The sequence below is a fragment of the Dermacentor andersoni genome, chromosome 11 (assembly GCF_023375885.2).
Source record: "Dermacentor andersoni chromosome 11, qqDerAnde1_hic_scaffold, whole genome shotgun sequence".
Lineage (NCBI taxonomy): Eukaryota > Metazoa > Arthropoda > Arachnida > Ixodida > Ixodidae > Dermacentor > Dermacentor andersoni.
The window spans coordinates 99049471-99072790 of record NC_092824.1 but is presented as its reverse complement, the minus strand read 5'-3'; the positions used below and the strand labels follow the sequence as shown (position 1 = coordinate 99072790).

At 48.6% G+C, this 23320-nt stretch overlaps 1 protein-coding gene and 1 long non-coding RNA gene across 2 annotated transcripts in view; one reads left to right on the top strand and one right to left on the bottom strand.

Moving 5' to 3' along the window:
* The window catches only part of LOC126538977 (uncharacterized), a 70099-nt gene extending 64230 nt beyond the window's left edge, over nt 1-5869 (top strand). The window contains exon 23 of the mRNA XM_072285343.1: nt 2553-5869. Coding sequence (XP_072141444.1) covers nt 2553-2941 — 389 coding nt within the window. The 3' untranslated portion in view covers nt 2942-5869. The remainder of the gene's footprint in view (nt 1-2552) is intronic.
* Nucleotides 1-23320, bottom strand: part of LOC140214069 (uncharacterized) — a 128088-nt gene that overhangs the window by 82154 nt on the left and 22614 nt on the right. The window contains exon 2 of the long non-coding RNA XR_011890989.1: nt 9883-10060. This is a non-coding gene — a long non-coding RNA (uncharacterized lncRNA). The remainder of the gene's footprint in view (nt 1-9882; nt 10061-23320) is intronic.

Here is a 23320-nt window from a genome sequence, read left to right as displayed (position 1 = left end):
CAGCGGGCTGGCTAGCTGGCATTATGTGATGCCGGCCGCGCGGTGTCATGAGACGGTAATGAAGACGAATTCCGCGCGTGCCGCCTTTCTCTATAGCCTTCTCTCTATACGGTGTGTGTGTGTATACTCACTCTCTCGGTAAATATGTGCAGCGGCGCCGAAGTGGCGAGGCGGGCTGACGCCGGGATCGCTTTGTGCGCAGACAAAAGCAATTCCTGCACTTCTTTCGAAGCCCTTTACATTCCGCATCCGGCCTTTAATTTACTATCACGGGGACACAAAAGGTTCGCGCCTTGGAGTATGATCCGCTCTTTGTCGCATTTGCTATTATTAAAGCCGTGTACCAATCAAAAAGTTTAATCTGACGCTTTATTTTTTACGCGCTCGTCCAATATTGCCGTCTGCTTGCGTCTGCTGCTCACAACTGCGCAGCTACGAGCAGCAGACGAAAGCAGGCGCGGAGGAATACATTGCGAGAAAACCTCTGTGTTCTGATTGGCCCGACATCACCGGAGCCTTTCGCAGCGGTGCGTCGTATTGGCGCAGAATCTACGTGTAGGAGGCCGCACTCGCGACAGAAAAACAAGAAATAACGCCCGGCCTTAGACAGTGTCCCCGCCAGTTGGCGACTGTCCGCACATTGGACAAAGGGCTGTCTCGGGGGTGATTGCGATACTTCTTACTCCGGTCTGCATTACTCCGCGTCTTTATGAGCTCTCTTTTGTGTGATGGCGCCGGTTGGGGGCCATCTTTTGTCAGTGATCCTGTAGAAGGGAGCGGTGCGAGGCAAGCTACGTCTGGCTACATTTATTATACAGCTGCAGAGCGCGTGGAAAGCAGTCACATTCGCCGGCACGAGAACGTCAGGTTGGCGCTTCGTACAAATGACACGTGCAGTTTTCTCGACGTAAGCTGTTCTTGTTTCCTACGAAGAATAGGCTAATTCTCTAACGCTGGCCCAAGTGTCCTTGATGCATACTCGTATTCGCGCTTGCTGATAATCACGAATACCTTCGAACTCTTCCCGTATCTTTTGAGGAATAGGCCGTCGTTCGTTTTAATGCCCCATAATGACGGTTTCTTCCGACGATAAAAAGAAGCGCTTAAGTATCGTTGCAGTATTACATACCGATATTGCAAGCATAACGTAAGGCTCACCAAGAGGGTGACTTACAAATACAAATGTAGCCGTGGTGGTGCAAAATTTGAAGGACGCGCATAGCTCAAATGCAAAGGCAGAACTTTACCAACAGGTGCAAGAAAGTGCTTACAAAAGATACGACAACGTGACAACGTAACAGTTACAAAAAGCACCAAATAAAAAAAAAGGAATCCGTCACTGAATGAGTTTATCGAAAAGTTAGCGCAACCCTAGACAGCAATGGCGGCGCAGCAAGAACCTATGTCAAATTACTCGAAGCAAAGTAGTGCGCTAAATCACCAGTACATAGATGGGCATCACGTGAATTTGCTTACGACATGGGGTGATAAGATTTATGGCATATTCGCTTCTTTTGTTATTTTCTGAAGCTCAAATGTGGCTTCCGTTTGCGTAGGAACGTTGATTGGTTGAAGCATTAGACTACTACTACTACTACTAGTAGTAGTAGTAGTAGTAGTAGTAGTAGTAGTAGTAGTACCAATAATAATAATAATAATAATAGAGTTGAGATTCTACTTTCAAAGTACGCGCCCTCATCCCAAGCTATATAACGTCCTTTCTTTCGTGATTTAATATAAACCCGCAACTAATACCCACCGCAATGACTTGAGGCGAAATTGAGCACGCACTCGCAAGATGTGTGCCACCGCTCAAATTAAGGAATTGTCTGTCATATTTTAGCGTACGCCGTCCTCTATCCACTGCCACTGCAGGTGGATCATCTGAGGAACTCTAGGGCGCGTGTTAACAAAAAAGCTCTTCCGCTAGGATGGTTCATCCAGAGGAAAAGCGATCCAATTCTGACGCTGCATGTATTATTACTGGAGCCAGCCGGCTTACGGGAAACAGCACTTGCGAACGAACAGCTCCTTAAATTCTGCCACAGAATCACCCCAGCCGTTCCAACACGCCCCTCCCCCCTCCCACTCCCCATTTAAAGTCTAGTCAAATATACTTATAGAAACTTACGAAGCTCGCCGTAATGCGTCGTAACGCTGAGATGATCGAGACCGCATTTTCAAAAACAGGCGAATAGCGCAACTTTCTCAAAGCTGCGTGCCGCCTCTTTGTTTTACAACAAATGTCTTCAGCGAGTTCTTTTTCATAGCGGGTATCTGGGTTTCTAGTCCTTCTTTTATTTTTTATTTTTTTATTGGGGGGGGGGGGGCAACGCTGCAGTCCGAGTTTAAAATTAAAGCAGTCTTTTAAATTAAAGCAGAAATGTAAGCAGTCCTTTTGCACATCACTCGACGGGTGACGCGATACAGTGCCGTGCGCAAAGACTACACGACACTCTCACTCGCAACTTCTTCAGGAACACAATGTGCGTTTTATCGACTTCCAACTATAGAGGTTGAATCGCCTTCCAACTTTTTCTTTTTTCTCACAGAGCCGCCTCCGCCTCCTCCGAGGCCAGTCGAGGAAGAACCGGCCTGCGACCCCCAGAACACCATCATCATCACCGCGCTAGTCGTGTCAGCCATCCACGTGGGACTCATGCTGGGGGGCTTCTTCTGCTTCCGCTGGCAGCGGCGTTCCATGAAGCGCAAGCAGCTCATCGCCTCGGTCATGGGAGACTTCCGGTTGCCGTCGGCCGCAGGCGTCACTTCCGCCGCGCTGCCGTCACTTCCGCCGCCCGTGGTGACGACGTCGGCGACGGGTCGCGGCCACTACCACCACCACGCGTCGCCCTCGCGCGCGCCCGGCGGGCCCATGGTTTACGGCAAGGCGGACACGTCGTTCCGCCAGATGTACAGTGATTTCGAGACCCCGCCGTGAAGGGCGGGGGCGTCGTCGTGTCGACTCGGGGTTGTGAATCGTCGTTAGACGACGCAAAAAGACAACAAACGCGAGAGCATGGTCACTACGGTGCGGAGCTTATTAAAAACAACAACAGTAATTTGAGTTTCCCCGGCCTAAAGGAATTTGCGTTCTATCGGTACCGAAGAAACATAACATGAGGCGCGCGCACTCAACATCGTGGTATTCGCAGATGTCGAGAAGCGTTAATGACCAGCGGGGCTGTCTGATAAACCGTGTTGCAAAGAGAAATGGAAGGCGAACAGAAGAGAAAATATCGGGGAAATAACTAATAAAGTAACGATGCCAAGACCAACTCATCGCCAAAGTGATGATAATTGGATGAAAGCGATCTGCAGGAGGAGCGCTGAACGACAATTGTTCAGTGATTCGTGACAATCAGTCAAATTGCAAAAGTCTACATCACTGATGTAATATAAACGAGAGCGATTACCACGGCTAATAATGAACATCTACAATGCAATTTTGTAAGTTCACTTGTCTAACTAGCCCGATCCGCATATAGCGTACGGCTAGGAGGACACGCGTTTCCGCAAGATGTACAGTGACTCAAAGGCGCCACCCCGAACAGCGTAGATGAGGTGTCGTCTGGGGTTGCGAGTCTTTGTTCGATCAAGCAAGAACAAACAGAGAGAGAGAGAGAGAGAGAGAAACACGCAATCTGTTGCACATATTCGAGATTCGTGTGAGGCTCCCGCACTTTAAACGCATTGGACGGGGTAAGCCTAATTGACTCCCAAACGCTGAACCATTACGTCCTCGCAGAAGTTGGAGAGTCGTGAGGTGTGGGTGAGCCGGCGTGTCGTGCTACAAAGTAAACTGTTGGGCGAAAAAAAAAAATAGAAGTCAGAAAGCGAAGCTTTAAAGTCATGACGCCAAGTCTAACTCATCGACAAAGTGGCGACGGCGCGCTGAAGTCTGTGGCAGCAAACACGCGACGGGCAACAACTTTTGATGCATTCGAAACTTTATTTTTCGTTTTCTCAGTTTAGCACTTGCGATACCTGTAACACATTCGGGCAATGCGCGAAGTTCCGATTGTCATGGATAATAAGGAACGTTTAAAATTTAATTCCCTTTCTTGTCGAGCAAACTAAAACGTGCACTTTAAAGGGCATGTCTGTCGCATCAACAGGCTCCCCGTTATTCAACAGCTGACGCTGTGCTGATCGAAGTGAGAAAGAGAAAAGCGTTTGTGTGTTGAGGGGCTGTGAAAGAGAATGGCAAGATGCAAATGAAGCGAATTTTTTTATTTTTACTTTCACGATACGCAAAGTAGTAAAAAACTGGACATGTTACGTCATGAGTCGTTATCGTGCTGCGAAACTATACAGCAAGGAGTCCCAAGAGAAGACGGCGCCGAGGCGATCGAAACATAATTCAAATTTATTTTACCGTTTTTACAGACGCAGTAAATATGCGAAGGTCTCCCTCATTGTCATTAGAAGCGCATTAATAAGCGCATTCGTATAATTAAACAGATACATAAAGCATAACTGTAGGCGGCGGTGAACAGAATAAAGGCCACAGAAGCACACATTATTCGCCCATTTAGAAGCACAAGCGTGTCAGCTCTGAACGTGCGATTGGCTTCCAAATATTGCGAATGACTGTCAATCAATCAATCAATCAATCAATCAATCAATCTTCTTTATTGCAATTCGCCAAACCCAAATATGGTTAACGATATGCCCAGCCTCTAAGCTTGGTTCGTGCGTTACAACAGCCGTCCTCCACCAAGCATGGTCATACCGGTATCGCGCCTGAACGCTTTAGCTCGGTCAGTTTTTCTTTATTTTTTTGGTACATCATGCATTTGTTGAAAGGTAGGCATGCACTGCCTAGCACTGCAGGCTACGATTTCGCGTCAACTACGAAGTGTCCCTTTCCCGTCTTTGTTAACGTAAACAGCGCGTATATCTTTCGATCACATTTTCAGCAAAACGAGGACGTCAACCTCAACTTGCACTGTACTTAGGAATCAGCGTATATAACAAAAATAAAAGACAATTAACGGTAAAAAGATGGAACAGTCTGGGAATTGGTCGCGAGCCATCGCGGGAAACTCGATGAGATAACATACGTCGCTATATATGTGTCCTCTTGTTTGTATAGATAGATCCAGTGTTTTTTTTATTGTTAATATATTTTGTGTGAATGGACTTGATGTCATTTTTATCTACACAGCACTCGTTCCCCGCGTTTTCGTTTTTGGATGTAAAGCCCGAAAGATGGCATCTTTAGTTCAATAAAGACATACCCAACAAAAAAACAAACTGTGCTTTTCTTTACACATTTATGCCAAGGAATATAATCTGTAACAACCCGTCATGACAGCCCAGTGGCTACCAGGCTGCGCTGCTGAGCTCAAGGTCGTGGGTTCGATCAGAACCGCGGCAGCCGCGCTCCGGTGGGGGCGGAATGCGAAACCACTCGCGTACGTAGAATTGACTGCTCGTTCAAGAACCCGGGTTGTAATGACTAAACTTCATTTTTTTTTTTTTTGCATTTTGCCTCAAATTGAAATGCAGCCGCCGTGGCCGGGATCAAACCTCAGACCTCGCGCTCAGCAGCACTATACGCCATAACCATTGAGCTATCGCGACGGGTATTGCGGAGCCTCCCACTGCATCCACCGTCTCTCAAGGTGTTGGTGCTAGATTTCGGGGCAATAAAATGTTCTGTATGGACTAGTTGCTCTCATGGCAATGAATGGCAAGCTACGCTGGATAGATTTCGTAAGGCGAGGAACCGTGAAAGACGATCACCCGTGTGCGTGTCTGCAATCGCCTTTCGTAGCTACACCTGTCTCTGGTAGATCTATGCAGCGCAGCTAGCCTACCACGGCGCTCTCTCTCTTCCCGGCAAGTCCCAACGTTCGATCGGTTAACCGATAGCGCATAAACGTCGCCCAGCACGTTCCCTGGCTTTCAGTCCTTCTTGACTTTGTGCTGCCTGCGAACTGCACACCGGTTCGCCCGGCCCAAACGCTCTGGCAGTTCGAGCGTCGTCCGGGAATAACGCTGAATAAACTCGTCTCCGTCATCTCCGCCATTATAATGTCAGATCCGGATGGGGCGAAAACTCGGCTCCCCAGGCCGGAGAGACGACGCCGCAATGCGAGATCTGGGACTGAGTTTTTTCTTACGCGGGCGTCGACGCAGAAAGCTTCGGCGTGAGTGCAGCCTCCACCAAGCAAAGATTGAAAGCTGCGTGGGGGCGAACTGAAAAAGGTCACGGTTTTTGCACGCTCTGTTTTTACGCATTGACAGGCGCTTCCACGAAATCCCCAGACAAAGACACACAATAGAACCCCTCGATCGACGGGTCGTCCTTACATCTACGAGGTAGACGGTTATCTTCGCAGCAAATTTCAACAAGCGTGTCGTGCCCTCTGCTGCCGTTCTGTAAACGAACGGCCGGCACAAACTGCTCCGCTAAAGTGAGTACGTGCCGCAAACCTGCGAACGCTCCCTTGCTGCCTGTGTTTTCTTCGAAAGCGTTTCCGCGTAATCTCAGTGCGTGGTCGAACACTCGAAAGCGCGTGGATTGAGTGCGATATTTGCGTCAGTGATGGAAAAGGTCATGCGAACGTATGTAAATAGACTGGAGCATTTAGAGCGTGGGCTTTGAGTTGCGACTCCCACCGCCATCATAATAAAAAAAAGGGGGGAGTGGGGGTGGAGGGTCTCATTTCAGGACAACACGTCTCGCAAAGCTATCCTTCAAGTTTACTGCGCACCATCAGAGGTCACTCTATGCCTTGGACCAATTGAAATGCATGCCTCCATGTGATTCTCTGTCGACCTCCCCTCGTCCTTCCTTCACATTGGTACCGTGAACCGTGAAAGTGGAAAAAAGTATGTGTGTGAAGTCTGAGAAGGAAGTCACGTGGCACACACACAAACACAAGATATATATATATATATATATATATATATATATATATATATATATATATATATATATATATATATATATATATATATATATATATATATATATATATATATATATATATATATATATATATGTTGAACGAACAAGCGGTCGTCTGTCGTCTGGACAAGCGAAGAACGACACGTAAACTGTTACTGGTTGCGACGCCACGTCAGCTTCGCTCTCGCCCCGGGAAGCCTGTGTTATCCCCACGTTCCTTGCCTCCACAAGCTCTCGCCTGCGTTCTAACTGCGCCTCGGAAATCGCTATAGATAAATTAATGTATAAAACTAAATAATAAATTCGAAAGGTCTCGCGTCTCAACATGCTCGCTTGCCCGCAAGGAGTTTATATTCGAGGAATCATTTAGCGGCGTTAAACTGGACATTAATGCTTTCGCATTCACAAATCATAAGATGTGCTTATGTGTGCTCTGATTTATCCTTTCTTTTTTTTTTAGCTACGCTGTATACCTCTACCCCCTATACACGTCATACTCGTGGGCATAAACTCAACCAATCAGAGCGTGATGCGCGCACTGCGTGCGTCGCTGAGTTTTTTGTTGGCACCACCAGATGGCGCTCGCCTTCAGGCCTCCATAGGGTGCCTCAATGTCCTCCTCGCCCGCCGCTCCGGAGCGACTAGAGAAGATCCTATGCACTCTACGTATCCACGGCAGTGGCGGCGCCAGCCAATGCGCGGGAATAAAAAAAAAAAAAGAGCTATAAAGCATTGTTGACTCCCAAAGAGCAGCGCGAACACTATGAGCGGCGACGGGAACAAAAACGTCAATATGTTCGACGCAGTCGTGCTCAGGCTCGGCAGGCCACAATTCAAGCCTACGTCACAGTGACCTCTAGCATCAGGTAGGTGATACCACAGCTTCGCTGGGCAGCCACCTTCACAGCGTGGACTGGAGCCCATTTTTTAAAGCGAAGCTGTGAGGCTCTAGCTGGTCGGAATTTTTCGTGGCGTGCTCCCACAAAACACGGTAGCTGGAAAAGGTGTTTCCGTACAGAGTTTCCGCGTAACAAAATTATGCTTTCCGGCATATTCGGATTACAATCAAATGCTATCATGTCTGTAGGTTGTGCGTAAGGCATAGATAACGATTTTTTTACACTATTTACTTTGAGAAATTCAATCGTTTCAATAAAGCACTTGCGCTAGGCGGAGGGCCTACAAGAAAGAAGATGTGTGTTGTGCTAATGGTGTCGCCACCTAACGGCCGCGGCCGCTCAGACAGAACTCAAACGGCAGCTGGAAAAGGGCTTTGCCTTTCAGTTTCCGCGTGAAGGATTCCTTTTCTCGTATATTCGAATAAAAAATTGGAGGACGCTTAAGCTTCGCCTATAAGAGTGGAACGCGATAGCGTTATCGCACCCCATTCGCACCGCCTACTCAAACGCGCTACGCAAGCCAAACGTCGCGATCGGCAGATAGCCGGGCCCCGACACGCCATGAAGGCGGACGCGATCATAGGGCGAGTGGCGCGCCACGTGTCGGGGCAGCGCCGTACATTGCGAGGAGGGGGTCTTCTGTGTTTGGCGCAAGATGGCTCTGCGTGTGCGCAGAGCGCAAAAGAAATGTAGCGGAAACGTACTTCGCTACTCGTGAAACTGCGACTTCTGTAAGTTACATGGTCATAATTACCGATATACACCGCAGTATAACTTTCTGCGGCACGTTTCTAAGGCAACACCGCATTCACTAGAGGCGATTTTGTCCTGTTTTGAAGGAACGAACTCGTGGCTGAGTGGTAGCGTCTCCGTCTCACACTCCGGAGACCCTGGTTCGATTCCCACCAGCCCATCTTGCAAGATGTTTTTATTGATGAAGTGCCTTCTGGGATTTATGGCTCACGGCCAACGCCGCTGACGCCGACACCAGCTTTCCTGCGACACGAGCTCCTTAACGCTGTCGCGTTGAAATACGAGCTGCACATGCTCTAGCATCCTCTCATGAGCTCGGAAGCCGCGAAATACCCACAGACCGTTCTCTAATGCGCATGTATTAGCCTTACGGCACGTCCATCGTTGCTTCTGTATCGCTCGTTATGCCGTGCGCAGTTTCAAATTTACTCATTGCCCTAGACGCTCATCTTCCAATGTCGAGTACTCGCGAAACTCCCACGTCGCAGATTTCTCTTTCCAGTTATATGGGTGAGCTATATCCTCGATCACTCATTCGGGCGTGCATGCTGCAGTTTCCTTCAACAGGCAACCTGCGCTGAAGTTTCCACGATTGACCGCAGCGCCGCGACACACAGCCTAGCGAGCGGAGAAAGCAAAATTAGAGCGACGTGATTCAAGTCTGGGTTGACGCTTTCGATAGCGCATCACTAGGTAAGAGTAACCGAGACGCCCAAATGTTATACTATACGCTAACCGTGTTGGGATGATAACGCACGGTCCGCTTTCAGTACGGCCAAACGAACCAACAAATCGACGGGTGGCCAGCGGGACGTTCAAGCTCAGGAAAGCCTGGCGTGCAGCCGCGAATAGAGCGAAGATGGACGGGTGCGCCGCTTTGTTTTAGAAATGTTTCTTTTTCGTCACCGGCCTATATCGGCTGGTGTGTGCGACAGTGGCGTGACAAACGAGAGAGTTACAGCGCCGTCCTGCCAATGCAAGGACCGCATGCGCAGGCGTTCTTCCCCGAATATTGGAGCAATCTCGCCAAACTGTTCCCCATCAACATTTCCCGACGCTCTTCACGTCAACGCGATTACGGTGGTCCTCGAAGAGGGCACGTGGAGGTCTCTCGCCAGCCACGTCATTCACGTAGCGTCGGAAGCCCTTCGCGATGGTGGCAGCAGCAAAAGTTTAAAAAAGTGGCCGACGCTATAGGCGCGGCCGTGTAGAAAAGGGCGATCCCAACGGAGAGTCAACGGTGTGAGGTAGGCTTTACCGGTCCGGCGAGAGAATGACAGAAGAAAAAAAAAAGGGAAAGGAAATTACCTGGGCTTGCGGAAGGAAACTCCTTCAATTGCCAGCATCCCGCCGAGATGCGCCGCCTGCCGGGGGCATGGGGGCCAGAAGACGCTTCCCTTCGGTCTCGGCTCATGTTTTTTTTTTTGCCGTTAGTTGCAAGCGTCAACGCACTGTTCTCGCTCGACAGAGTGCGCCGCTTCGAGAACTGGAAAGACACGCAAAAAAGCAGGGGAAATAAGAAAACGTCAAGAGAATTCTGGGTGCAGTTAGCGGGAAGGTGGCGCGTATACGGTGAACCGATTTTGTTTTATATGCGCAGCCCTGGCTGCCTCGCTTCGCTCGCGACCTCCGACATGTTCCCGGTGTTCCTAGAAGCGAGTGCATATCTGCCTCGCCCGTCCGTTTCATTTTTTTTTTCTCGTGGCAACTTTCTGTTTACGCATTTCTCTCAGGTGCCAGTAGTGACGCAGGCAAAGGAAGTAGATGATGCAGCAACATCAAGAAAAAGAAAGTAGTAGAGATTCCTGGCAGCGACCAATTTCAATCGTCGAGTGAACCTCGGTTCGCAGTGGCTGGCCTTTTCTTTCCACCTTTCGTCATTTGCATTTTTCGAGTTAGCCTTTCTGGAGCGCTGGCATACCCGAGTGGCTGCCCGCCCGCCAACGACGACAGCGTCAGATATGCGAAGCGGGTGGGCGTTCTTTGCAGGGTGCAGCTGGCTAAACTTTTGTTTTTGACACTCGAACAGTTTGTTTACCTCCGCCTGCCAGTCAAAAAAGTCAACACGATTCCGAGCCGGGCCAGGCCAGGCCAGGCCACGGGGCGCTAGGGCACGCTGTTACGCGATCAAGCACCCAGTAACACGTGCAGATGCTCTTAAGAAGACGCGCTCGCATCGCCGAGCACTCTGGCCCGGCCTCGTCTAAGGTGCCTTCCGCTCTCTGCAAGAAAACACAGTTCTAACGCTGCAATGTGATGCCGGTGAGCTTCGCATGGCGCACGTGAAAAGTGGTGACGTGGCCTCATGCCCTACGTCTGTCATCTCTAATACACCATGCTCCAGCTAAACAAAATTTTCTACTCAAGTACGCTGCCCCGTTCAGCTGGAATTCCTTTTTTTTTTTTTTTTTAACGGCTTGTCCAGTTGGAGTGCTTCAAATTCCTTGCTTTTTTTCAGAACAAGCACGCGGAAAAGGCACGTGCCCTCTTTCGTGAGTTGTCTTTACCGCAATTATGTGACGCGACTTCCAGTTCCAGCGTATTTTATGTGATCTCGGACGTATACATATGCGCTACACGCCCCTGACTGGCTGACGCAAATCAGAGTGCTCCTTTATTATTTGAGCCATGCGTAAATAAATTACCTACAGAAATAAAGAAATAACGCAAATTACCGCTCGATAACACAAAAAGAAAAAAAAAACGATGAGGAAAACGAGAACAAGGTGAAAGCAGGAGCCAACGTTTCGACAAGTGGACTTGTCTGTTTCAAGGCCTTGAAAAAGTCCAGTCCATTAGTCGAAACGTTGGCTACTGCTTTCACCTTGTTCTCGTTTTCCTCATCGTCCTCCTGAATTCCCATCTCCGGCATTCCCCGTGTTCGCCGTGAATACCAAAAAAGAAAAAAAGAAGGTCACTTGTAACATGAAATGAGACTTGGTAAGTCCGAAAAGACAGAAAACGCAAATCCAGGTGTCGACGCCGCATTGAAGTTTCCGCACCAGCTCAGAGTGACATCGTCAATTTCGACGCCGTCTGACCGGACCTGGCTCTATATATTTATCCGAAAAAGGGACTACAGTCTATTCTAAAGGAAGCAAGGACATGACTTGGTAAGTTTCAATAAGTTTTACTGAACCACAACGGCCAAAATGCCAAGAAATACTTTGCTTCCGTGACGTCACACTTACGTGCCGGGTCTGAGCTATCGCACGAAGTTCAAAAATGAAAGTTCAACTATCATTCTCTGTACTAATAATCAACCTGTTAACGCGAAATCATCGAAGGTAGAGTTATTCAACAATACTTAGCCTATTTAAAATGATTCAGCCTATCGCTTTAGAGTCCCTTAAATAGAAGCTTTTTTTCAGCTCACCGAGAGTCTTCCCTGTGGCCTGAAGAATACGACATAACCATCTCGTGCACGGGAGTACCATGCAGTTCTCTCTTACCTTCAACTTTGACCAGAGTTACTTTACGTTCCATTGAATCGGTGGGCATCAAATCACTCGTCAAGAGACCTTCAACGTTGCGCTACTCTCGCGTCTTCCGCATCGCCGCCGAATCGTCGTTTCCCAAAGTAGACACCCCAGCAACCTCTCTACGTCCCAAGTCGTTGCGCGGGTACTCTCGCTACATTCACTGAGGAAGGCTTTATACGAGGGACGTTCCGAAAGTAAGTTTCGTCATTTATTTGAAAGAGAAGATTTTGCACCAACTTAAACAAACAATCGCCATAAGAACCAGCCCGTTGCTGGTTCAACGACGGAAGGAGCGTCAGCGGAGGAGAAATGACGCATGCGCAAAGCGCCGGAGAAGAGACAGTATCAGCACACCGGCGTGCCCGAGGCTAGTCGAGTACGAATCACGATGGCAGACAGACATGCGCTGACAACGTGGTCGCCAATGGAAGTGCCTGTTGTTATCCTGTATTAATGGATCACCTGCTCCCTGCATTAAAAGTCGCACTCTCGGGACGAAACTTAACAAAACAATGCTCAGGTGGAGCAGGCTGTGCGACAATTCCTTGCATCGCAGGACACCGACTTTTGCCAGCGTAGTTTCTTCAAACTGATCACACGCTACGACAAATGTCTCAATGTCTCAATGTCGGTGGCGACTATGTGGAAAAAGAGTGGAAGGTGAATAGTTCATGATGCCACGGTGTACTTCTTTCTTACCGGAGGGGGGGGGGGGAGGGGTGGCAATGAAGTTTCCATGTGAAAATAAACGACTATAAGTTTACTTTCGGAACCTCCTTCGAACATTGCCGAAAAAGTTAATGCAGGACTAAGGATTCGGACGGAATATATCGATAAACCTATCATCTCAGCCCTCTTTCTTTCCCTATCCAGATGCATTGAGGGTACGTTTATGTGATGTTCACCAGCCTGCAGTGTTTGCACGCTGTTACAAAAAAAAAAAAAAAAAAAAAAAATTGTTAAGCCTAGTTCATTCGTCTATCTGTGACAACAATCTTGCACAAAAACACTTTCCGTACAAGCTGGCCTATTCAAGTACTGCCAGAAGTGAGGCCCGTGGCTAAGCCAACTTCGCTCATTAATGCAGGGCTGACCAGGGCGCACCGAGACAACGCGTATATAGGTTCACATGAAGTGGTGCTCCACGGAGCGTGAAGAAGGCACCGTTAGGAGGTCCGGCTACGCGCGACCTCCGAGAATGTGTTATGACGTCTGAAGGGCGAAGCAAGAGGTAGGGGAGGCGCAAAAAAGAAAAAAAAACCGCTCGCTATGCAGTTCACTACCGAGGACGCGCATTGCTATGCGCGACGGGACGAAAAGCTACCTGCGGTTGCCCCGGATTTGAGCCGGGCATCTCGCGGAAGCCACCGCCGCCGCGGCAAACGTGTCTTGGTTAAGAAAGAGCCGTCACCCCGACCTCTACGCACTCGGTCTCGGCAACTCCGTGCACTGCGGCGAACGCTACGCGGCTGGTGTCAGCCAAGCAGTAACGAGAGCCGGTTGCGGGATTCTGAGAAATTAACGGCGCTCGCCGACTGCGCGCCGCTGATCCTTCCGTGACGCTTCCATTGCAGAACAGTAGGGAATATGCCGACCCTCCCGGAGCACTGGGGTTGAAGGCTGATGGAAGCGTAAACTGGTCAGACGTGTAGAACAGCGAGACACCATTGGAGTACCGGTAAGAAAGCAAACACACACACACACACACACACACACACACACACACACACACACACACACACACACACACACACACAGAGAGAGAGAGAGAGAGAGAGAGACTGGATCGCCAATGGCTTAATTGGTAATTTTCCCCAGATAAACCAGAGATAGGCAAAAGGCTAGACCACGTTGTGGTAACACGTAAGTACCTCACGCAGGTTGGGTGATTTCTTATCTCCATCCCAATTCAAAGAGCATTCCGTTAACGATCATCATCATCCCGTCGCGCGGAGGGAGATTACAGGCAGACAATGGAGGAGCCCTTGTACTGGTTCTTTATTCGTGTTGCTTGAAGAGAGAGTGTACCGCAATGATACAACTACAAAAGAAAGACAGATAGAGACACGTCAATCATTCCGGATTCTTTGGTTCCGGGTTTGACCTTTGGTTTGGTTTCTTTGGTTAGCAGTTTCTGTGGTCTCTGTCTTTGAGTCTTTCGTTGCGGTTGCGCCCTTGCGCTGCCTTGTCTTTAAACGGGGTACTGGCATTTTTTTTTCCTTTAAGTGAAGGTCCGGTGCCTCTATACACCATCGAAAAATTGTGAAGCCTCACAACGCCCTAAATAACTTGAACTTAGTATAACAGCTTTTCTTGAGCCCGGTGCTCCAAGGATTCTCCCTATTTAGGCCCAGGAGCTCCTCTTAGCGCAAAAAAAGGAATAAAAAATGATAATAATAAAATAAAAGATATGAATAGTCGGAAATGTCCTGTCAGTATTGTATTAAGCAAGCGCCAACCAGTTCCCAAGAGATGCCGTCCTGCATTATTCCGGCAGGCCGACGCACCACGTAGGTTTCGCCGCACTGCACGGCGTTGCTGAGGCGGAGTACAACTCCGACGGCGCCGGAAAGTGGAGAGAGAGGTCCGAGCGCTGCGAGAACGTCGCGGTAGTAGAAAATCCTGTACTTCCGCCGCCCTTTGGCCTCAACGGGTTGCGACTAACTGTCCTCGTCTTTGAAGACAGCCTTCCAGGAAAATAAATGCGATTCGCGGCGTCGTCATTTCCTCGCGGAGATGGTATGGGTTAGGGGCGGTAGCGACCACCACGGAAGCTGTGGTGCGGCGTGTGCTACAAGAGCAAAGTCGGGGGACATAAATACTACGAGACGAGGTTGCAAAAGCAGCGAATAGGTTGAGAGAGGCCGCGTAATAAATGTTTTATTCGAAGAGACTGGGTTCAGACAACAACGTGTCCTCTAGAGATGGCGGGATCCACAGGGTTAGGTTTTTCAATGTGTATTCTTTACGGGACGTTGCGCAGACCGTGCGCGAAAGAAAAGAAAAAGAGCAACCGTACAGACATGTGGGAAAGTAGCTTACTTGGAAACTGAATTTAGAGGGATTATGTGTACTATGCGTGGCCAACAATACCACAGGGATGAAACCGGATTGCTAGCTTACTGCCGATAAGGGTGACAGAAATGTTTGCTTCGCAGTGTACCACTCTCGGAGTTTGCGGGACGCCAAACTTTACGTTGATAGGTGGTTTCCAAATCCACGGCCCAGCGACGGTTCTCTGGATAACGGAAACAGATCTCGAAGGCTAAGTCTTTTGCTGACTGCATGCGTCGGAAGCAATGGGAGAGCCGGAAACACGTCATAGCCGTCGTGTTTTGGACACCACTATTTACCAAGCGCAAATGTTGCACGCTAGCGCAGTGGTTAGGGGCGTGCCACTCCGAAATGTGAATCGTGGCAGCGTTATGAGTTCGAATCCCAGTGGCGGCTTTTCGCTAACATTTGTATCCAAGCTAGACGGTTGGTCCCGTCATATATACCACATACTTTTACCCCCTTATGCAAAGCACGCTTGAAAAAAGGATAAAACTGTCATATATAGTTTCTGCTCTTTTAGAGGAAGTCTACGTGGTTCGGCGGACAATAATAGCAATAAACATTACCACGATAATTTCGCTAATCACCTAAAATCTGCTCATTAGCGTCTTAATTGCTGACTTTAGTGTACACGTTGTTTTAGCGATATGGAAGCAGAGCATTAGTGAAGTCATGTCTGCTTGGTAGAGGTCTTAAGCATATAGCACCACTTTCGACATATTCTTTCCACAACATCTGCTAAAATACGCATCCTAGTTCCAGTTAAGGTTGTCTCGAAGTGTTCGAGTCAGACTTTTTACTCTGGGGTACACCCACGGGGATGTTTGCGCCATCGCCCAGGACTGCATGACTGATTCCAAGCGATTGCCCAGGTAAATTTGCTTGCTTAATTTTTTTCTCTCGTATTTTCCTCTTTTCTTTTTCTCCAGCTCTCATGAATTCATACTACGCGATTCATTTTCTTGCAACTGTAATCGTGCATTTATCCGTGTAGAATCTGCAAGCTATATATTTGCTATGGTTATTATATCCACGCGAGTCTTGGTCAAACTCCCATAGAGGGGTTTAGCCGTGAGTTGAAAGAAGAAAAAAAAAACGATAAAATAAGCAAACAAGCAAACAAGGAAACAAAGGAACAAATCCGGTTGACATGTTTCATTCGGTTGGAGTGTTCCGGTCTGGAGCGATAGATGTCACTAGGCGACCCGGTTGAGCACTGGGAAGAGAGAGCTCACTGCGCTGAACGATGTAGATTTGGGAGGTCGATAGTGGGGGTGGGGGTAGGGGGGGGCATTAAGCTCTCCATTTGGCGTCGCTGACAAGAAGAAGGCGGCGCGGTTTGCCAAACAGGGCGTCATTACCGTGGGTGGCGATACAGCATCCGATAAGACCCCCGCATTTCTTCGAGCGCACTGAGATACGTACGCACGCCCGAACGTAGATCCAATCCATTTCACGCTTCCCGCTATCGCCAATCTCGTCAACTCTTGTTTCGCAAGATCGATTTGGCGTACGCGTTTAATGCCTAAAACGCGTTTCCGCACGGCAGGTTCGTCGAGAGTGCCTCGATGTTAAGCCGCTGAGTTGTTGTTGCGGTGCACTGAGCCTCCCGGCAGAATATACGTAGTGACATTCGTCGTGCAGTATGGGAGATCAAACAAAGCTATAAATCAAGTTTACTACTGCTAATTTTATCCTGGTGGGTCCGCAGGGTTTAGTCGAATTATTCGAAAGGTCGCATTAAAAGGCGGCAAAATAAAGAAAACGATCACCATTTTTTTTTTGTGTGTGTGTACCCCGTCGCCATGGACAGACTACTTCAATGCTCTGTCGCAATAACTATACATGTACTCGTTGGCCAGTGGCCCAATACTCATTGGCGCTCACAAAAATCCTCAAAAGAGACATCGCCCAGGGTGCAGCGCAAATCATCATGATCACTGCAGGACAGGTTGCTTCCGTCACCGCCGTGCAGCTTCAGTAATCGCTCGCTGCCCGCTTGAAAGGGCGCCAGTGGTGATGGAACTAAGCATGGAGATTTGCAAGAATGGCAGGAAAGAAATTCGAAGGACATATGTGTACGAGGCTCGAGCCAGCTCCCTAAGAACAAAAACATACCGCAGGAGAGAGAGAGAGAGAGAGAGAGAGAGAGAGAGAGAGAAAGAGAGAGAAAGGCAGAGTGGTCGACCAGACGAGCGTCGGGTTTGCTACCCTGCACTGAGGTAAGGGCAATGGGAAGAAAAAGGGGGGAATAAGCACTGAGTGCACGTGGTAGGAGTCACAGGGACACTACAAGCGGTTTCTTAAAACAGCGCACTTCAAGTAGTGTACTGGTGCACGAATCACTTTTTGTCCCAGTAACGGGTGTGGTGGCCAGGGTCCGAGTATCTTTGACTCAGAGAACGGTCTCGAGTCCAGTCGGTTTAAAGTTGTCCTGAGAGAGAGGCGTTGTACGGCGTTGCGAGGACTGACACACAATAGTTGCTCAATGGTTGCCTCGCACGTACAGGAGCCGCACATCGAGCTATCGGCCATTCCCGTATACGGTAGAAGTAGGCGTTCGTGAACGCCACTCCCAGCCACAAGCGGCACGGTAAGGTTGTTTCACCGCAAGAAAGGGTAGGCGGCAGTTGTAATCGTAGCAAGGGGTCCAGCTTATGCAATCGGCAACTGAAGGCACTTGAACTCCAGAAAGCTTGTGGCTTTGTGCGTGCAAGCAGACGAAGCTATCTGCCAGCGTCCGTCCTCGTCAAATATATTGAACGCGTCTAGGTGTCTTCGCGGGAAGACCGGGCAGCCCTGTCAGCAAAGTCGCTGCCGACGATGCCACACTCAGCAGGAATTCACTGAAACAATATATGGTGGCCTGTTTCCAAAGCATGGTGGTGTACTTGCCTGATGTCGGATATCATCTGCTCGTACGTTCTCTGATGTAAGGTGGACTTGATACGATGAAAAGCTGCCTTAGAGTCACAAGATATGAGAAAAAAAGCCACCGGCTGTTCGGTGACGTAGGTAACTGCGGCATGAAGGGCTGCAAGTTGTTCCGGTTAAGCAGGTCACAGTTAAATTCAAAGTCTCACACACGACTACATCTACGGCGGCCGAACCGCAGCAAATATTCGCAACAAGATGTATGTGTATGCTGCAGCAAAAATCTGGCCACCACTCGGCGCATTCTAATGGAATGCGAAGGTGTTCACCTAGTGAGACCCGTATGCGACCTTAGGTAACGCACACCTTCCAGAAGCGCTTAAATTTAAAATCGGCAATGACGACGAAAGCAAGTGTACGCACCAACACCCGCCACTCAATCGCAAGGCCAGCGCCACATTCTGCCTTGTATGTGTATTGCGCGTATACTTACAGTTGGTGACAACTTAAGAATTAAAAGGTGATATTACGTTGTCCAAATAAAACAAAATATGCATAGACCCGCCAGCCACTTAGATTCACTTATTTATCCGACGTCAAACGCTTCCGCGTGTTTTAAACAACTGTTTGCTCCGAACATAACGGTCATTGTGTCACCGGTTTCAGAATGAAACCTGAAAGTCCAGCCACATTTTATGGGAGGTCCTGGTGCCAATATATATATATATATATATATATATATATATATATATATATATATATATATATATATATATATATATATATATATATAGTGGCTGCACCGAGATGCTTTACCGAGTCAGAAACATGACAAGCCGCTGCTTCAAATAGTTTGCTAAATGAAGAGCGGAGGGCAAAACACACTGTTCATGGTTTTATTCATAAGCGGAAAGCCTGGAACACTTGGAATGCATTTGTAGCGCCGTTTTTAGTGGAATCACCGTACACTATGCTCGCACCGTTTGGACAAGGCGCGATGAGCCGTGAAAGCGCTTAGATGTCTTTCTAAGCTGAAAACAAAACTTCGTGCTGTTCACCCAGTCACCACCTACAATATCCCCCGAAACAGATGTTTTTGGGCCCCACGGGTGTCATGCACACCCATTTTAAACACGGAGGCAATGGAGGCTGCTGAGGCAAGCAATGGGCGCGTCACCACGTGATCAAACATGGCGGCGCCCATGGGATGGCGGAGAAAACGGTCTACATAGGGATACTTCTGAGCACCTTTGTGCGCACCGCACTGGGGTGAATACACTGGTCTGAAGGGGACGGATAGTACAGGCTAAATCTATCTATAGTCGGGTACAACCAAGGATTTTTTTTCTTTTTAAATCACCTTTGATACAACTTAAGAGGAAGTTTTAGCTCGGGCCCAACTCCAATACCGCCTATTCAAGTACATGTAGAACGCAGAAACGCTTTTCTGAGATAACCAGGGGGCCGATTTTAATTAAATATGTTGCATCTGAGGGAGAATGTAAAATTCTAGTGACTGTTGTAAGCGGAATTTTCATTTGGGGCCCGAAAACCCAAAAAGGGGGCTTTCAAAAATTGTTAACATTGATAAAGAATGGGAGCTAGAGCCTTATAAATTCGTAGCTGTGCACTAAGAACAGATATCGCAGTCTTGTGAACTGCATCCGTTAGAGCACGCAAAGCGGACAAATTTCATTTATCAATTTACATCTTACGTGAATTTGTTACATCGTTTGCAAGGGTTTTGCAAAAGTCCTACTCACATATTAGTGGTCTGTTTGAAAGCCATGTATGATGCATCAATTTTGTCCCGTTTAGATTTACTACTAGATACAATTTATAGAATTGCGATATCGCTTTGCATAGTTTCGTTTTCGGAAAATTAGAGATTTTCAACAATTTTTATTAATATATTGACGGCCTAAATAAAAAATTTGCTACCAACACTCACTAGATTTTAACTTTTCATTTATATGCAACGAGCCTCATTAAATTTGGTGTGGTGGTTGCCGATAAAACGATTTCTCTATCCCCATGTATATATAGAGGAGCCCCCTAGCTAAAGCTTCCTCTTAAGAAAAAAAGCTTATATGTACGCTATGCAATTCAGACATAATTTACACATATTTGCCAGTCAATCAGGATTACTCATTTCCATGGCGTCAAACGATTTTGCGTGTTAAAAAGGGCTGTTTTTGCGCCACTGGTGTGAGGCAGAAACCTTAACGACTGACCAAATTTTGTGGACGATCACGATATCAGGAATAAGCCACAGGTGTACACAAACAAGCTCCGCCCACTGTTTGTGGACGGAGCTTGTTTGTGATTCTTAGATTCTCCACCGACTTATAATTCTTTCTTCGAGGCTGTTTTCCGTCGATCTCATCTCGTGGCTCACCGAGGTGCAACGCCGCCACTGCCGGCGTTCCTCATCGCGCCACCGTTGAGCCCGGCCTGGTACCTACCTGCCAGGTCACTTGTTCCTGCTACGCAGCCAGCAGTTGCATCGCGGCACGCGTCATGCCGACGTCTTTCCTCCGCGTATTGTTAGAACTCTACGGTAGGAGCTCAAACGCAACGCGAAACCTTCCTATCGCTGTCAATGCTCCGACTTTGGGCGAAGCTGGAATTTTTTTTTTTTTTTTTTTTACGTGCAGTTGAACCTGCTACGAGCACGCATGGGTAGGTTCTCGGTGTCCCAGTGCGCGGAAGCTTTACTGGCACCACTATTTGCAATGCTTAAAGACTTAGAAACAATTACGGAAGGCTACATCCATTGGTAAATGATGAGTATAGAGCACTATTTCTGAGAACTTTCTTATCAACGTCAAAACTGAGTCTTTCCCTTTTTACTACTACAGTCGTTGACAAGCTAAGAAAGAAAACAACCACAAAACGCAGTGAGCCTGCCTTCAGCTCCAAAAGAGAGCTGAGTCTCTGGAGTCCGTTCACAGCTCTATGACATTGCTCTGCTAATGCAAATAAGGGCTAATGGGAAAATGAGAGCTTGTCGCTTGGCGCTAAAATCTTAGCTATGATTGAACAGTGATATCAAGATCACACATAAAATTTTCCCTACGTCCAGGTTCCATCCTGAAACCACTGACAAAAAGAGCAATCTGTAAGGAAAAAAAGAAGTTACTTGAAACATGCGAGATCACTTGAGGTCAGGCAAATAGGTGAGCCTAATTGGCTACCGCAACTCGTAGATTGGGTTCGAGTCGGACAGCGTACACAAATTGTTGCAATTCTTAGGTTGTCACCGACTAGTGCGCCTACAACGACTATTACAACTTCCACCCCCACTGCTACAGCTGACTGTTTATGGTGAACGCAATGTTCTAACACGAGGCATTGCAGGAAAGCTGCTTTGCCATGCATGAAGAGGGCCTACGCTACAAATACTACCAACCTCAGGCTGTCTGCATGCGAAGCTCGGTTTACCAAAACATCTCACTTATATTTAGATACTGCGTGTGTGAGTGGTTCTTAAATGGAAGAGAGGAGAAAAGTACAGCGCCGTAACTGCCTCACCTGCGAGAGGCAACCTCAACAGCACTGTACGGGAATGGGTGAGGGATCGATAGTAAGTAATGTGGCAGAGATGGGAGAGAATAGGATAGGCCCGCTATAACAGGAACGAGTGATCCTTTGTACTACGTCGACATGCGGTCACTCCGACTCACGTGCTCCCTCCGAGGCGGAGAGGAGCGACTCTCCTATCGCACACTCGAAGCCCGCACTTTAGTTTCCTCTCCAAATCTCCCGCGACGTGGTGCCTCCTCGCGGCCACTGGGAGAACCAGTCACACCGCGCCGGCGGCGCCAGTGCGAAAGCAGCTCTCCAACGCCGAGGTTCAGAAGCTGCGCGCGTACCGGGGAACGAAGCATCATCCTCCGGAGGAAGTGAAACGGATTTCTCTTCTTCTTCATTTTTTTCTCTCTCCCTCTTTCACTGCATCTCCTCTCCCACCAACGAGAGCACGCGCCGGTGTTCATCCTCCTCGCTAGCGGTGCCAGCCCAGCCGGTTTCACCGAGAGATCCAGCAACCGCCCGCAGAGAAAAAAAAAAAAAAAAAAGCAAGCAAGAAAAAGCAAAACCCCCCGCGAGGGGCCCACTCCAGACTCGCAGGAAGCGACGACACCCACCGAGGCGAGCCCTCCCGACACGACGAGACCGGCCGAGAGAGCTGCATCACGCCGGGCGTGGATAGTCGCCGTCGCGCCCTGATATCCCGGCGTGTGTGTGCGCGCTGCCTACCTACGCTCGTGCGGATAACCGGCGTCGCACGCTGAACCGAATCGGTCCTCCGTCGTGGTGCTTGTGCTTCCCCCCTGACATCGCGACACTTGTGCGCGTCGTGAGGAGTGTCGAAAACCACCCCCGAGACAGGGCGAGCGGCGCGGGAGAAGGCCGTTTGTTGTCGGCGTTGCTTCGACAGAATCGACGTTGTTTGTTCGCGAAGAAAACGAGTGTGTGTTCGGTGTTGTGCGTGGTTCCGGCCTGAAGGGAGCTCTCCTGTACCGGGTTCCCTCTGCCGCCCGAGTTGCGTGTCGAATCGCACGTGTCTTTGCGGCCGCGTTTGGAAAGCTCAAGCTCGTCCGCGCGCGCGCGCGCGCGCGCTCCGGCGTCTCCGCTGTCAAGGACGCTGAGTGCCCGTTCCGCTCACGGGAAGCGCGGGACACTGCGGCGACGGAAGGATGCTGTCGTCGTGAGGGACGCGCAGGTGAGTCCGTGTTGTCGGTCCTACAGTGCAGGGCATAAGGATTGCATTGCGGTGTGTGATTTGTGATCGGAAATCGGGAGTTATCTCGAATCATCAATTCTGTCAGCTGTTTAAAAGTCGCGTCGCTTGATTCCACTTGACTCTTGCTCTCTCTTCTGGAACGTGCTTAAGAGCGAAGTTACACGCTTTCGAACATCGTCATGTGCATGCGCAAAGAAGCATAGTACTACAATGCATGGTATTCTAGTTGGCATCGGCATGAAGAGGAAAAATGGAGTTGGGCAGGCGATGTAATACATAAGGTGTATATATATATATATATATATATATATATATATATATATATATATATATATATATATATAACCGTTGGCCCATTAGACTTACAGAATGTGTGCCAAGGGAAGGAGGGACTGCAGATAATTGAGTGGGGTGACGAAATTAGCATATTTTCAGGCACAGCTTGGAAACACCTAGCGCAAGACGGTTAATTGCAGATCACTGGGAGATGTCTTCGACCCGCAGGGGACATAAATGTAGGCTGACCATAATGCCCACGATGCATGATATTATCTACTTACGGCTAGGGCATTCAGCTACATCGACT